This window comes from Carettochelys insculpta, chromosome 2, assembly GCF_033958435.1.
Source record: "Carettochelys insculpta isolate YL-2023 chromosome 2, ASM3395843v1, whole genome shotgun sequence".
Taxonomy (NCBI): Eukaryota; Metazoa; Chordata; order Testudines; family Carettochelyidae; genus Carettochelys; species Carettochelys insculpta.
The window spans coordinates 168,055,012-168,072,822 of record NC_134138.1 but is presented as its reverse complement, the minus strand read 5'-3'; the positions used below and the strand labels follow the sequence as shown (position 1 = coordinate 168,072,822).

General features: G+C 41.4%; 1 protein-coding gene across 6 annotated transcripts in view; it reads left to right on the top strand.

Moving 5' to 3' along the window:
* The window catches only part of FHOD3 (formin homology 2 domain containing 3), a 639,020-nt gene that overhangs the window by 348,661 nt on the left and 272,548 nt on the right, over nucleotides 1–17,811 (top strand). For all 6 annotated transcript variants that reach the window (XM_074988019.1, XM_074988017.1, XM_074988015.1 and 3 more), the window contains exon 5: nucleotides 4,313–4,418. In XM_074988019.1, coding sequence (XP_074844120.1) covers nucleotides 4,313–4,418 — 106 coding nt within the window. The remainder of the gene's footprint in view (nucleotides 1–4,312; nucleotides 4,419–17,811) is intronic.

The following is a 17,811-nucleotide window of genomic DNA, read 5'->3' as shown; positions in this document are numbered from 1 at the left end:
AAGCGAAAGAAGAGATTTATAAATAGTTAGAATGTCAAAATACATATAAATGACATTTTCCATTCATAGATCAGGATGGTAATAGTGATGTATATCTGGAAGCTTGCAAAAGTCTCTCTGGAATTTGTTGAATGGGTTAGAATCCTATAGGTAGTTCAGGTGTAGAGTCTATTAGAGTTGGCCCATGGGCGTTCCACGATAATTCAGGTGACTACATGGAGACCTCAATCATATGGCTTATACCTTCCCTCTTAAAATTTAAGCAGAGCTGAGATGGCAGGATCAGGCCCAAGGCTTCTCTTTTATAGTTCTTCTCGCAGCCTGACAAACCTCCTCAGAGAAATTGTCACAGTAGGGCCTTCCTCATGAACAAATTGACAGTGCAGATTGCCTGTGGACTGTTTCTTTGAAATTTATCTTTTATTTCCTGTGCATACACAGATAAACAGAAGTTACACTCATTCATATAAGGCACCTAGTCAGTATTCCATTATAACAGAGATGCCTATGCATCAGACAAAGTAGATAATATTATTAGTTTCCTGCAATATTTGGCATCTTTGATCTCAAAGTTAACTGCACACGGTCTCATAATTTAGGCAATTAACCTCTCTAGTCCAGCACTCTCTCATCCGTCAAATTCTCTCGTCCAGTACTACCAAGCAGACTTCTCTGTACTCTAAGGTCCTCCTTTCTGACCAATCCCTTAGTATCCTCTTGATTCAACCATTAGCACTGAGCTGAACACAGAAGTAGAATGACATTAAAACTTTGAACGTCAACAAAAGTCTGTAAAAAAAAGTTAGTCCCCTTCATCAAATATGCTATTTGCACTTATACTTTAATAGGTTAAATTAAGAACTCCATATGGCAGTTTCCAGAGCTAGGGTGCAGGCTCTGGGAGTCAATAAAGGGTTTGGGTTGCAAGAGGGAGTTCTGAACCGGGACAGGGAGTTTGGACTCTGGCTAGGTGGTGCTTTCCTGGGGAGGTGACTTCTGGTCAGTGACGCAACAGGACTAGACCTGAACGTCAAACCTAGATATGCAGTTCCAGCTATGACAATTGTGAAGCAGGAACTGACATATCTAAGCTTGACTTATCAGGCCATCCCCACAGAGGGAGGTTGATGGGAGACACTCTCCTGTTGATCTACCTTACTCCTTGCAAAAATGAGAAGTACCAGGGTCAACTATCAAGTCCTAATGGCTTGATTTTGCATGTCCCCATTAGGTGTGCACTATTAAACCTGATAAGATTGACCCTGACCCAGTTGATCTTTCGATAAGTAAAGAGGTACTCTAAGGCAGTCTCCCTGCTTGCCCTGGTCCTATGCCACCACCAGAAGCAGCCACCATAGAATCATAGAACACTAGAATTGGAAGCGACCTCGAAAGGTTATCAAGTCCCATTCCCTGCCCTCTTGGCAGGACCAAACACTGTCTAGACCATCCCTGATAGGTACGTGTCTAACCTGCTCTTACAAGTCTCCAGTGATGGAGATTCCACAACTTCCCTAGGTAATTTATTCCAGTGTTCATCCACCCTCCCGGTTAGGAAGTTTTTCCTAATGTCTACTCTTAACCTCCTTTCCTGCAGTTTAAGCCCATTGCTCCTTGTCCTATCCTCAGAAGCCAAAGAGAACAATTTTTATCCCTTCTCCTTGTAACGCTCTTTAAGGTATTTGAAAACCAGTATCATGTCCCCTCTAAGTCTTCTCTTTTCTAAACTAAACAAACCCAATTCTTTCAGTCTCACCTCAGAGCTCATGTTCTCGAGACCTTTAATCATTCTTGTTGCTCTTCTCTGGACCTTCTCCAATTTCTCCACCTTCCTGGAAATGTGGTGCCCAGAACTGGACACAGTACTCCGAATGAGGCCTAATCAGTGCAGAGTAGAACAGAAGAATGACTTCTCTTGTCTTGCTTTCAGCACTCCTATTAATGCATCCCAGAGTCATGTTTGCTTTTTTTGCAACAGCACTGTTGACTCATATTTAGTTTGTGGTCCATATGACCCCTAAATCCCTCTCCAGAGTACACCTTCCTAGATAGTCCTTTTCCATTCTATATGTATGAAGCTGATTGTTCCTTCCATTTTGCATTTGCCGTTATTAAACTTCATCCTGTTTACCTCAGACCATTTTTCCAGTTTTTTCCAGATCATTTTGAATTATGCCCCTATCCTTCAATGCAGTTGCAACCCCTCCCAGCTTGGTATCATCTGCAAACTTAATAAGCGTACGTTCTATGCCAATATCTCTTTATGCCATGTTTGAGCCCTAGGCAGAGGGCCCAGTGGCACTCCATGGTGCATGTCACCTGCACCCAGCAGCTCCATCCCACAGTTCCCATTGAATGGGAGCTGCAAAGTCAGTGCTGGGTGTGAGGACTGACGCCCACAGAGCTGCCTTGCTTTCCCTGTGCCTTGGAGCTCCGGAGACATACTGGGTCTTCCAGTCTGTGGTACTGAGATTTGCAGTAAAATGGACGAAATTAAGTCGGGGCTGGATTCAGCCCACAAGTGAGAAGATCCCACACCAACTTCCATGGTTAATTGATTTAGTCAGCTGTCAACTGCTACTTAATTAAGTGTCCAGAAGCTTACTGCAAATTTGGGCATGTTTTTGAATGGCTTCCTTTTTATTATGTATACATATCTGGTTCCCTGTTCTATGGGCATGATGTTCTAAATACTGCCTGCATCTCTTCAGCAGCAGGTAGTATAATCACTAGATTATGCTGAATAAGAGACTTGTGACTTGCATAAATCACCACAAGCAAATTTAACTAATGGCAAATTGTTAACCACTGTCCAGGAGTGGTATTGTATTAACCAGAATGGCACAGGCATAGTTAATTATTCTCATAATTATGGGTATTGGTTCCTAAGTCAACAAACATTACTGTTGCCATAATAATTAATGGTTAACAACAAGAACTTGTGATGTTAGAACTTACTATTTTTCCAGTTTCTGTTAAGTTTGGACTGTTCATCTTACCAGTATAGTGTCATAGAGACAATTTATTAAAGGTGAATATGAAACTACCACTAAATGCATGAATCATGTAATTTAAAATTATGCGTCGGCAGTAGAGTGAATTCTGATGATTTCCTGGGAAAAGGATTCTCCCTTGCAGGGGGGAAGGACTTTTTAAGTGCCAGGAACATAAATATTAAGGTCATGCAGTACTATTCTGAGGTAACTGTAAATGAGGACTTTTTCAGTGGTAGCCACCATATGTGACACTGATTTTTGCATTATGCAAAATTTTACAATTTGAAATGGATTTCATTCAATCCCTACATTTTGAGAAAAAGAACTTTCTAAGCTAATAGTCTAAGAAATAGATAGAAATTTTAATGGAAAAATCTAACTCTGGTTAGACCTAAATTTTTTTTCCCTGGATTCTTTCATTTCCTCATTTCTCTATATTATATTCCGATCTAAAGGGATCAACCAACCAATTGCAAATTTTGGTCAGATTTTGAAATCTTTACTCATTTTGTAGTCTACAAAAATTTCATAGGAGAGATATACTTATCTAGTAAATGCTAAAGAATGGTTATTGACAAGAACAAAAATCATTTTGAATGATATTTTATGTGAATTTTCACAAAAATATAAGCATATTTAACTTCCCCCTTCATTAAATTTAGTGTTGGTCTTACTCACTTAAAGTTGAATACAACAAATACTGTGATAAAAGTAAGTATTATAGTGTAGTAAATGGCCATATTTTATTACACCTACTATAAATTCTTAGGTTGAAGTTACGCCAAGAGACAGAAGTGGTGGTCTTGGTCTTGAAGGGGTCAGACTATGGGCCTGTAAAATTACAGAGTACTTGTGTGGTCTCAGACTGGCACCTGAGCGGTGGGACTCTGAGAGGCTGTGTGTTCCAAAGTCTGACATATACACTGCAGTTTTATAGTCCTGCAGCCCAAGCCCTGTGAACCCATGGACCAGCTCCAGTTGTTCAACTGTAATGTAGACATACAATAAAGGTCTGGTCTACACCTAAAAATTAGATAGACCTAGCTGTGTTGCTTTGGGCTGTGAAAAATGTCACATCTTGAGTAACATGGATTGGCCAACCCAACCTCCAGTAAGAATGTGACCATGGTTGATGGAAAAAATTCTTGGTCTAATTCCGACTCATAGGAAAGAGTAAGCTTATTTGATTTAATCTGAATGGAAAGTAAAAACCACAGACCGTATATTTTAGTTCATGTTATGACAAAAAATGTTTCCTTGTCTTTGAGATTTGTAATGTAGAATCTGTTTTCTCTCCCTTTTTTCTCCTCTGGCAGGATGACAAGGATTTGGTTCATGAGTTTGTTGTGGCTGAAGGCCTGACTTGCTTGATAAAAGTGGGAGCTGAGGCAGACCAGAACTATCAGAACTACATCTTAAGAGGTACAGTAAGTGAATTCAGAAGCTGCTTTTGTTGTGGTGAATCTCACTGACAAATCTGCTCCGACCTACTACATCAAGGACTCGGACATGTATTAATAATTTGCAGTGGTTAGTTATTCATAGTGGACCTTCCAGCGTGTGAGTTTTTATATGTTGTGAAAGAGAGTTACTTTAAAACTGTGGAACAGATTACATGCAAATTTATCATCAGTCTGACATGACAGTCTCATAATGAAACTAGAGACATATGGTCTAGATGAATTTACATGGGAGAGGGGGTGCACAACTGGCTGAAAGTCTATATTTAAATAATAGTTATCAGTGGTTTGCTGGTGGATGGGTGTATTTAGTGGCATCCCACAGGGGTCAATTTTAGGTCCAGGACTATTCAATGTTTTCATTAATGACTTGGATAATTGACTGAAGAGCATGCTTATCAAATTTGCCGATGACACCAAGCTGGTACGGGTTGGCCTTTGGAGAACAGAAATATAAGTCAAAATGACCAGGACCAACTGGAGAAGTGATCTAAATTCCACAGGATGCAGTTCAAGAAATGAACATATCACTGTCTGGGAGAGCTGGAAAATTTAAACAATGCTAGTTGTATTCTCTCCTCTCCTCCTTCTGTCATTTCCCATGACTAAGTGTTAAGCTCTCTTAGAATACGTCAGTCCTAATCAAAAAGAAATGCCCTGTCCTGGATCAGGTGACTGTAAATTTAAAAAGGAACAGAGCAAAGTTATTCTCCTTAGGTTGTGGGATTTTTATCCTACAATCCATGGGACGAGCAGCAAGGAGTCCTTATCTCTGGAATTAGGTTTCATGGAAACAACTTTCAGCTACCTGATTTGTTGGAGTAATCAGGTCAGCTTCTGTTCTTCACTCTTGAACCAATGTTGATACAAATAATTGCAGACACAATTTTACAGGATCTTTTTTTAATTTAACCTGTTGAGTTGGAAAGGCTTTGTAGCTCTGTGTGTGGTGCCATATCACTCACAGTATCAATTTAAAACTCACTCTGTTCTGTCTCAGAAGTAGCAGTTGTTCATCTTGCCCTTTACAAAACAGCTCATGTTGTAAGCAGTCAGTTACTCCAGTTTGTCTTTGCTCTTCTTTAACCACCAAAAACCTTGAGAAGTCCTGTGGCACCTTGTAGAAGAACAGATATATTGCATGATAAGCTTTTGTGGGCCATTGCACCTGACGAAGCAAGTCTTTACCCACGAAAGCTTGTGCTCCAATATATCTGTTTGTCTATAAGGTGGATACAGACTAACATGGTTACCCCATTATACTTTTAGCCACCAAATAAGCATTCCAGTCAATTATAGCTTCTTCTTGCCTCCCTCTCAGGTGAAAGGGGTAGCTGGGAGAGTGATCATATAAGAGGACCTGTACAATCTTGATGTCTCCACCAGCAGCAGCCTCTCTTGGTAAACTGGGAGGCTGAGGAAAAGTGCATGTTTGGTAGATGCTCCACTGAAATACTCTCATGCTGCTGTTTACAAGAGTCTTTGCTATTATCAGCGTGGTTCATTTACCTTCCATAAAACTCCAACAGAAAACAAAACCACACAGGGAGAAGCCAAATAAGAATTAAACACATGAATAGACAGAAAGATGGCTTAAGAGCAAGGGATTCTAGATCTATGTTATTTGTAATAGTGCATTTGAATTGAAAGTATCCCTTTCAGCATGACACTTGAAGATAGGCCTGATAAAACAGCATCATGTGTTAAAAAACAAATACTGCCGGTTTCTGTAGTAGTAAAGGCACACTAACTGTACTTGTTGGATGGAGAGTAGGTGAAGTACATGCTGAGATAGTACAAGTGAAGCTGAAGAAATTCACAGAACAAAATGAAAAAACAAAAAAAAAACCCAAAAACAAAACTACCTAAGATCCTTTCTTTAAAGCTCCAAGAACAAGTTATGCAGAAACAGTTAGCTAGAACTATACTGAGGAAAAAATAGAAAAGGGAAAAAGAAAATAAATACAGTGGGAAAAAATCTGATTCTCAGCTGGTGTTAATTGGTGGAGAATCACTGGAATGGAGCTTCACTAATAAACACTAGCTAACAGTCTGGCCCTCTGTCTCTAGAGACTTTACAAAGGGTAAGCATTTTGGACTGAGGAAATATCCAAGAGTAGTTGCGAAATAAATTAGTGAGGAACATGGATTTTCCTTTGGGATTACAGCAAGTCTTCCATACTTGAGGAAGATATTTGCATGAAGTGGAGTTAAGGGTTTCAGATTTAAAAAAAAAAAAAACTACTGTGTGATGTGGCCTCAGGTATGGAAGCTCACAGCATGTTCTCTTTACCCCTCATCTTGTTGGAATGTCATTGACATTCACTGGTTGAATGAATGTCAGTAACACATCCATTCAAAGCATCTGCTTTCCAACAATAACTAAATAATATGTATTCCCAGAAGGGCATTCCAATGCCATCAGATTTAGGAGGGTTAAATGGTCCAGTTCTTGGTGCGTGTGTTCTATATTTTCATTTGGGAAAGCTGCATGTGTTAATTAGCCTGAGGTTTGTTTTTCGTTTTTTGTTTTTTTTTAAACATTGATTTCAGTGGGCTGTGTTTGGATCAGATCTTGTGACAGGGTTAGGGCTCACAACTGTGGTGCCTGCTGCTGGTCTTTCTGGGAGTTAGCTTAGTCCAGCACTCATGTGCCTTCTTCAGATGGTGTCTTGCCAGTTGTCTGTTCCCTTTCTCCACGTTCTTCAGGATCTGGGACCCATGTCTCTCCCAGACTGCAATGTTCTCTTCAGCACATAGGCTTGTGACTATGCCCAACTCTGTTCTCCCTCACTTCAAGGGAACCGGCCATGCTCACTCTTTGCGTCAGCCTCAGCAGGCAACTGTAGCCCAAAGTCTCACCTCAGGCCTGCCCACTACTCCATGTCCCAACTCAGGGACCTTTTGGTGGCAGCCGCCTGCTACATTACCTGCAAACCCCTCTATCTGATTCCTTGGACCATTTCACCACAGCACCTTCCTGGCACTTTGTATCAGGAGTCCAAGTCAGGGTGGAGCTTCCACTTGCTCCCCTGACCCTGCCTAACACTGTTCTAAGCAGTCAGTTCTTCTCCCTTGTTCTCCATGAAGAGACTGAGTGCCTCTCTGCCCAGCAGCCCTACTTGTAGGGCCCTGCCTGGCCCAATTGGTTGCTTCCAAGCCTTCACTTGGCTGACTTCCAGTAAGCCTTTTCCCTCTTGTCAGGGCTCTCCGCAGCCTCTCTTAAGCTGCTTTTGCCCCTTCAGCAGCGTGGGACAGCTGTCCTACTACAGACCAATAACACTGATATTCATAGCGTGAGTATATGAAGTTTTCTTTTCCGTGACTGCAAAAAATTGTTATCCCAGCCTACTGCTTTGTTATTAACCAGTGACTAAGTAGGCCGGTACAAAACGAAAAAAAAAAAATAAAAAAAACCTCTAATAAAATATCATTGTGTGTATGTATGGATGAAAATCTTGGCTGTTAAATAGTTGTAGGACTATGAGCCATGCAAGGCACATCTTAAAGTAGGGTTGATGTTAGGATGTTTTAATGTTTTGCGGGTGGATCAAATTACCCTTATGTCTATAAGACTGTGTCTACACAAGCCCGCTCCTTTTGGAAGGGACATGTTAATGAGGGAGTTCAAAAGATGCTAATGAGACACCGCCATGAATATGCAGCACCTCCTTAGCATAATGGCAGCCATAGCAATTCAAAAGTACCACTTTCAAATTGTGCACTGCCCATGCAGCTGGGGGCTTTTCAAAACACTCCCCCAGTCTTCGAAATTCCCTTCTTCCCATTTGTTTTGGGAAGAAGTGGCTTTTGAAGACAGGGGGGTTGTTTCAAAAGGCCCCCAGCTACACGGATGGCACACAATTCGAAAGTGGCACTTTCGAATTGTCGCAGCCACCATTATGCTAATGAGGCCCTGCATATTCATTGCAGCGCCTCATTAGCATCTTTCATACTCCAAGAGGAGGGGGCTTCTGTAGACACAGCCTACAGTTAAAAAGAAAAAAAACTAAGTGTCTTTTAATATTCTCCTGTATCTGTGTTTTCTTTAGAAATTGAATTTAAATCCTAACTTACTTTTAAGCTGCTTAAATTCCTTTTTTTTTCTTTCCTTCTTTGAGGCTTTGTCAGCTGTTTTTAGTTCCAGGAACCAGTATGTGCTTTCTGTATGTGGAGTGAGATAAAGATAGGTTTGCAAGTAAAGTGCATCCAGTCCTATCCAAAAATATGAGGAGGCTGTTGAGAAGAAACATAAAGTATACATCTTGTGAGAATAGTATTTTTTCTGATTTATCATTTTTGAATGACGGTAGGAAATGGTTTAAGGTTTTTCATGATAGCTAGGCATGTAATATAAATAGAATATGATGTTTTAAAATGTACAGATGTAGTGTTTTGCTTGAACATAAGGATTTAAAAATGCATCAGATCAGAATAAGAACCTGAGAAGCTGAGACAGTGCCATGGCTTTGGACATCACGCTAAGTGATGCAAATGTGTCAATATAATGAGATAGTGTGTGTCACTGAATGCTTCGAGAATACACACAGCATGCATCAGTCCCCTAAAAAATTTTCCCTCCTTCTGGAGAGTGTTCAGCTTACAAAGAAAGGATATGATTTGGCCCAAGTTTCATATTTCAACTAACTTGCTATTAACTCCAACTCCAACCAGGACATTTCCTGACTTTTTAGTGCATATGCATGCAACATCAACTTAGTAATTTTTGATGGAAGAGATAAAGAGGGGTTACCCAGAGACATTTATTTCTGTAGAATTGGATTCCTGCATCCATGTCAAGCGTTAATTTTCCAGAAGCAAGTGAAAGTACAAAAATCACGTTAACATTGTTAGGTTGTTTAATGGCAGTCTTTGCTTTCTGGAACTAATTTCATGGGGACAAACTGTTTTTAAAAAAAGATTTATTTGCTGTTTCATCCCAAAGATTCCTTTCTGTGGGTTTCCCTTTCTGGGCGGTTTAGAATAGTCTACTGCATTTCAAGGCAGAAGATGCTGCCAGAAGAATGACTGCCACTAGTCGAAAGAGTTTTATCTGTATTTAGTATATGAGTAGCCAATAAAAGTGTGTGTATTGCACAGAATACAGATGAACCAGCAACAGTTTTAGTAAAAATATTTGGTTTTATCTGCTGGCTGGTACCCCACAAAGCAACATTGTCTCTGAATAAAATGGATTTTCTTTGTTTTCATCCTTCAAAGAGCTGTGCACTGGCGCACTAAAAACTGCTTTGTTTCCAGGAAGTCCGGAAACAATAATAGCGAGTGCCTTTTCTCTTTGTTTACTTCTCATTTAATGGTTACTTAGCTGTAGTGATTATTCATTCTCAGTTAACAACCATTGGAGCTACAGTTACTTGAAAGTGTTCCTTTGTATTAGTTGGAAACATAATGTTCAGAAACAGAAGCAGCCGTGTTAATCTGTATTCTAACAAAACAAAAAGGTAGTCATATATACAATGATTTTAACCCTGGTTAATCTACACTGTTTTAACACAACATTGCAAATTTGATTTTTTAAGTAACTTCATTGGGAAGTCAGCAGTACAGAAGTTGGTGAGTCAGGACTGGAAATGCTATAGATCTGAAGAAGTGGGCCTGTCCCATGAAAGCTCATCACCTAATAAATTATTTTGTTAGTCTTTAAAGTGCTGCATGGCTGTCTTTTTTTGTTATCATCAGAAATAGTAACTTTTACACAATAGGGGCCTTATTAAAAACCTGACAAAGTCAATAGAGAGCTTGAATGGATGGACGCTGAAGAAATAATGCCACTAGTTGTTAAATACTAAAGATATGAAATATACTCAAGAATAGAGCACTCGTTTAAACACTGAACAAGAAAAGTCTCCTTTTGGGGCATACCTGAAAAATAATAAAAAAAGATATGGCATTTTATTATTTTATTTTTTTGCTGAATATACTAGAACATCTGTTATATTGTTGAGTTTTCCAGCTGCAATAAAATCTATGTTATCTGAAACGTTGGGAAAATGGGGAGTTCCAGTAAATCAAAAAATTCCAGTTAACTAAGAGGGTGGGAGTTTGAATCTGGAAGGTAGTGAGGGCTGAGGGTTGGGATGTGGGAGGGGTGTGAGGCATGAGCCCTGGGAAGAAGTTTGCATATGGGAGAGCGCTTTAGACAGGGAGTTGGGGCATGGGTGAGGTTTTGGGATGCTGGGTCCAGGCAGCGCCCATCTTGATCATGTCCCTGCAAGCTTCTTGGCAGAGGTACAGCTTGGGAGCTCTGCATGCTGCCTCTACCTAAGACAATGCCCCTGCAGCTCCCATTAGCTATGGGATGGGATGGTGCATGGAGCCGTCATGGCTATTCCTCCACTCCGGAGCAGCAGAGATATGCTGCCGCTTCTGGGGAGCAACCGGAATCCAGGTAGGGAGCCTGCCAGCCCCGCACCAACTACACTATAAACTGAACTTTCAATGAAGATCAGGCATTTCCAGAGCTTTCCAGTTGGTAAAGTGCCAGATAATACAGCTGTTACTCTATATCTTAGCAGTATATTGAGTCCAATGGTATGTGACCGGAGGACAGAAGAAGCAGTGCAAGTATCATGATTTTGGTGGGGGATTACCAGTTAATAGAGGCCATTTAAAATTTGAAAATATATTTTGAATGCTACAAAACTAGCCTTGATAGTATGGTGTTTGAATTTTTTGGGTGAAGTTGAGCAAATCTTAGGCTGTGTCTATACTAGCTCCCAACTTCAAAGGGAGCATGGTAAGTAGGGAGTTGGGAGATTACTAATGAAGTGCTGCACTGCATATGCAGCACTTCATTAAGCTAATTCTCCCCATGGCAACTTCGAAGCAGCAAACTTCGAGGTGCTGGCTAGTGTGTAGCCGCGGCTAACCCACCGGTACTTTGAAGTGTCCAGGCTACTTCAAAGTCCCTTTACTCCTGGGGACTTTGAAGTAGCCCGGGTACTTCAAAAGTACTGGTGGGTTAGCTGCGGCAACATGCAAGCTTGCACTTTGATGTTTACAGCTTCGAAGTTGCCGCGGGAGAGAATTAGCTTAATGAAGTGCTGCATATGCAGTGCAGCACTTCATTAGTAATCTCCCAACTCCCTACTTACCATGCTCCCTTCCAAGTTGGGAGCTAGTGTAGACACAGCCTTAGTGTTGTAAGGTTATATATATACACACACATGCATATATATACAAAAACCTTGCAACACTGAGATATAAATATGTATGTGTAAATAATAAATGTATATTTATTTTGCTGATGCCTCAAATTCTAATCTCTTTCTTTGGTTATGTATAAGTGGCTGGGTACTTGGAGCAAGGCCAGAGGCTGGTGAAGAGCCAGGGCCAGGAGCTGGCAGTGGGTCCATCGCACGGCACCTGGTATAGGAGCAGGGACTTGTATCCCTAACTGTCTACTTTGGTTTGAAATCATTACCTGGGTGATAAAGGTCAAGTAAGGTAGACTGTGATACCACGTTATATAGGCATAAAATATGTAGTTAAATGGGAGGCCATGCCTAGTCAAAATATATATCCCCATAGAGTAGAATAAAAGACTAAGGTGACAGGAAAGGTGGGACCATCAGTCAAAATCTTCATAATAACCTTGAGTAAAATTTTCCCATGGATCCCTACAGTGGTAATAGTTATTTAAAAGCATGTTTTTAAAATGGAATTAACTATTTTTGGACAATATGGATTCTACAGGAACTTAATGCAGTAGCTAATATAACTCACTAAGGGCTCGTCTACACTAAGAGATAAAGTCGAATGTAAGTGTATGTGGTTGATTTTATAAACTCTCTGTCTATACCCCAGCAGTCAATAAGTTGATTCTAAGTGGCTGTAACACCGACTTCTGTACTGCAGACTTCCCAATGAAGTTACTCAAAAAATCAAATTTGCAATGTTGAGCTAAAACAGTGTAGATTAACCAGGGTTAAAATCACCTCAAGGTGTCCTTTCACGTCATCACTCCAGGGCCATGTCTATGCTAGCCAAAAACTTCAAAATGGCCATGCAAATGGCCATTTTGAAGTTTACTAATGAAGTGCTGAAATATATATTCAGTGCCTCATTAGCATGTGGGCAGCCGCGGCACTTCGAAATTGATGCGGCTCACCACCGCGTGGCTCATCCAGATGGTGCTCCTTTTCAAAAGGACCCCGGCTACCTCGAAGTCCCCTTATTCCTATCTGTTCATAGGACTCATATCTGCTCATAGGAATAAGGGGACTTCGAGGTAGCCGGGGTCCTTTCGAAAAGGAGCCCCATCTGGATGAGCCACGCGGTGGCGAGCTGTGTCAATTTCAAAGTGCCGCGGCCACCCGCATGCTAATGAGGCGCTGAATATATATTTCAATTGCATGGCCATTGAATACCATATTGAATATGTATTTCAACTGCATGGCCATTTCGAAGTTTTTGGCTAGTGTAGACATAGCCCAGGTGAGCAGGAAGTAGGAAACAGGAAGCCTGGCATTTTGAATTCATTTATCATCAGTGTGTTGATCGCAGGTAGCTACTTTATAGAGCTCCATCATGGAGCCATCAGGAGAGCCGGGGACTTATTTCCTCTTGTGAGCTATCCCCCATGCCAACACAGCATATGGCACCTAGACTATGGGTGTCATGCTTGTATGAGAGACCAAGAAACTTCTTTTCTGCAGGTCACATTTGTTACAGAGCAACCCCTGTCCCTTTCAGGTGCTATGTGGTCGGGAGTCTATCTCCAGCCCAATCACACCACATGGCTAGTCTGTCACCCAATAAAAACCTGCTGCGCATTGTGGTCCATGCTTCCGGACAGCAGCATGCCCTGGCTTATGCGCAGTGAAGGCTTCAAAGACCGGGAAGATTTGCGGGTTGGCTGTGGCTGGGGGAAGTCTCCCCACATGACAATGATTTTTGGGAGCTGGCCCTGGCCATAGCTGCATTTTGGCTGACCCCCTCCCCGCAGACCCTGGTGCCTGCACCATGCTAACAGGAGCCTCAGAGGGACCACAAATAGCCATATCGTGGGTTTCCCCCACACCACTTCCCAAAGCGTGTGGCTCGGAGGAGCCTCACAGTCTCTGCAGTGTCTTGTTTGCTGCATTTTCACAGAGGGAAACCAGTTTCCTGCCCTGCTGCCATGCCCTGTGAAATGTTCTCTTTCACCAGGGGAGAGCTGAGGTACCTGTTAGCATGGCACAGTCAGAACTGGGAAAGGCTCATGGATAATTGTAGCCTGAGCACCTTTGCCAATCCGCTTGGGAGCTGACCTGAAAACACCCCTCGCCACCATGGATGTAGAAGCTCTTTACACCAATATTCCACCTGAGGATGGACTACAAAGCTGTCTGGAACACCATCCCCCATGATGCCATGGCACACATCTGGTGGCTGACCTATCTGACTTTGTCCTCACCCACAACTAGTTCTGATTTGAGGTCAATTTATAACTTCAAATCAGCGACACTACTATGGGCATCCTCATGGTCCCACAATATGTCAACATTTATGTGGCTGATATAGAACAACGTTTCCTCAGCTCCTGTTCCCTAGGACCACTCCTCTAGTTATGTTACATCAATGACTTCATCATATGAACTCATGGCAAAGAGACCCTTTAAGAATTCCACAGGGATTTCAGCAATATCTACCACAGCATGAACCCCTCAGCCTGGCCCAGTCCACACAAGAGATCCATTTCATGGACGCTACAGTAGAAATCAATGAAGGTCACATTAATGCCACTCTACACTGGAAACCCAATGACTGCTGTTCATACCTACATGCCCCCAGCTTCCATCCAAGACACATCACATGATCCATTGTCTACAGCCAAGCTCTAAAATATAACCATATCTGCTCCAATCCCATAGACAGAGACAAAAGCCTACATGATCTTTTTCAAGCATTCAAAAAACTTCTTACCTGGGCAAGTAAAGAAACAGACTGATAAAGCCATATGAGTACACAGAAGTCACCTTCACAATAGGCAGAACACAGAACTTCATTTGTCATCATGCGTAGTCCTCAGCTTAAACTCCTCCAGTGCATCATTGACAACTACAACCTATATTGCAAGATGATCCTTCACTCGCACAGGTTTTGGGTGATGACAGGCCTGTACTCTCATATAGACAGCTGTCTAACCTCAAGAAAATACTCACCAGCAGCCACACACAGACCCCAGGAAACATTAATCCAGAAACCTATCCTTCCATCAAACCCCAGTGCCAATTTTGTCCACATATCTGTACTAGCAACACCATCACATGACTTAACCACATCAGCCACACCATCAGTGGCTCATACACCTTCACATACACTAAAATGACATACACTATTATGTGCCAGCAGTGCCCATCTGCCATGTACATTGGACAAACTGGACAGTCACTGGACCAAAGAATGAATGGACACAAATCCAACATCAGGAACTGGAATACACATAAACCTGCATGTGAACACTTTCACCTCCCTGGACATTCAATAATGGGTTTAAATTAGCCATTCTTCTACAAAAGGATTTCACTGCAAGATTACAGAGGAAGATGTCTCAATTGGAATTCATTTGGCAATTTGACACATTTGAATTTGGCCTTACCATAGATTTCAACGATTTTATGCATTACAAGGGCAATTTCCCCACTTTTGATATTTGCAGGAATGGCACACATTGTACTTAACTTAATTTTCTTCATCTACTGGTCCTGCTAGTTGCAGATAACCCCTTTTCCCCTCTTTCTTCCCCACCCCTCACTATATAAACCCTGGATTCTAATTGTCTACGCTAATTATTTGAAGAAATGCGTCTTACCCACAAAAACTCATGACCTAAAAATTTGTTAGGTGCTGCAGGACTGTTTATAAATCACGCTGTGTAACTCCAGTGTTATATTTACGTTCTGTCACTCTCACTGGAATTTAGCAACCTTGTGTGTAGCAGCTCAAGTGCACAAATACAAGGTAAGTGTCAAAGAAGGTGAGCTCTGAGTGGCAATATGTAGTACAGTGGATGTGGCATTTGGCTGGGATTTAGGACACCCGGTTCTTTTTGTAGCTCTGCCATTGATTTCATATGTGACCTTTGGTAACGTCTCTGCCCCCCGTGGCTCTGTTTCCTCTCCCACCTTTTTCCTGACTTTATTCACGAGCAGCCATGAGCGGCCACATCCCCGGGGCTCTGAGCAGCAGCACAGGCAGCCACCACTTCCCCAGGGCCCTGGACAGGAGCACTGACAGCCGCCACTTCCCTGGGCAGGAGCACCAGCCGCCAGGGGTTGACATAAGCATGAAATTCCACATTTACAAGGGTTCTCAACATGGAACCCTCATGAATGTTGACACCCTACTATACTACAGACTTATATGGGTATAACTATAACACTCAGGAATGAGAAAAATCCACACCTTAGGCAACGTAATCAAATGTACCTAACTCTCACCTCATCCCCCTTGTAGAGCATGCTATGTCAACTTTTTTTTTATTTATAAATTATTTTATTTTTTATTTTGTTAACTTCTCTTGTCCACAGTGCCATCACCTCTTGAGGATATGGATTAACTATGCCAAGAGAAAAAGTGTTCCCATAAGCACAGAAGCAACTTAACTAAAGGACTACAGTACAACAGCAGCAACACTGCAGTGCTTTATGTAAAGACAAGCTCTAATATTCAGAGCAAAGACCGTGTCCCACTTTAGGTTATAAAGTATCTAGCACAGTGGCTCCCTTATCTTGACTGACACTTTTATGTCCCACTGTAATACAAATTATAAAAAGAAAATGTCCTGAATTGACCAATTTGTATTTTCTGGTCAACAATAATACCCCTGAAAATAAATTTGCAATGAACCTGAAAGGGCTGTTTTCTAGTCTGAAACAGAGATATAAGATTGCCCATGATTGCATGTTGCCAGACCTTGTTATTTTGGTGCTCTAAATAACCCACAGAGAATGTTTTAGAATATAGTCAAACTAGTTACATATAGGAGGTGAAAAAAGTACTAAGCACCATCTAAAACCAAAGATGTGTCATTTCTAGTGCTTGAATTCCTGTGCTCAATACAGGTACTTGGTCAGAGGAGTTGAGCTGCCGCAGAAGTCACTGTGATAGGGCTTGATCCAGAGCTCACTGACTGAAGTAAACCAGAGTTGTCTTGTTGATGTTAGTGGACTGGGGATCAAGCACTAAGTTGTTGTGACAGAAATGGGATAAGGAACTAAAATACTCTTGGACATGGTGACATAGTGATTAATAAGATTAAACCCGATTGAACATCCTGATAAACGTACCACTTCAATCTTGTACAATAGCTGATACTCACATGTTGTACCCATCTGTCCTGTAAACTTGGGGAATTTATTTGAAATGTTATGGGTGAGATACATTGTGTGGAAGTGATAAGGCTTCATAATTGACTATTGTATTTATCCGACTAATTTTAGAAGGCCTTCCATGAATTTTAAATCACTTTGGCTGTGGTCGCACTAGCCCCCTCTTTTTGGAAGGGTCATGTTAATGAGGGATTTCAGAAGATGCTAATAAGGCACTGACATGAATATGCAGCACCTCAATTGCATAATGGCAGCCACACATCATTCCAAAGTGCTGCTTTTGGAAAGCCGCCAACCATGTAGACGGGAACTTTTCGAAAGGAGCCCCCTGATTTCAAAAGCCCATTTTCCTAAAACAAAATAGGAAAAAGGGGCTTTTGAAGTCAGTAGGGAGGGTTCTTTTGGAAGGCCTCCATCTACATGGGTGGCGGCAATCCAAAAGCGGCACTTTCAAATCGAGTGCAGCTGCCATTATGATAATGAAGCACTGCATATTCATGTCAGCACCTCATTAGCATCTTCTGAATCCCTTATTAATATGCCCCTTCTTAAAGGAGAGGGCTAGTGTGGCGATAGCCTTTGTCTTAGAAAATTTACCAATAGCCCTGAAAAGAAGTGTGAAATGACTATAGGAAACCCAGAAATATACTATCCTCCCTTATAGAGAAAGTAACACAATGAGTCAAATTCTGGTCCCCAATTCATACTGTTTAGGCAAAAAGTAGTTATATTACATGCCAAAAATTGTGCTTGCCAAGTACTTACACTGAATTAAATCTGATTTTAAACTATAGGCATGATGCCAATGAACTCTCTGCTTCAGTTTTGTGAGATGTAAATGAGACTAAACTTTGCAAAGCTCAGCATTGAGCTTCTTGGATAAAAAAGCATATTGTAAATGTGAGAAAATATTTATTATGAAATGATAAATCTTGCCTGCTTCAGATTCAGGTACTGCCTTAATGCTGTCACAGTGTATTTCTAGTATCTTTGTTTTTACAACAGTGAAATAATATTATC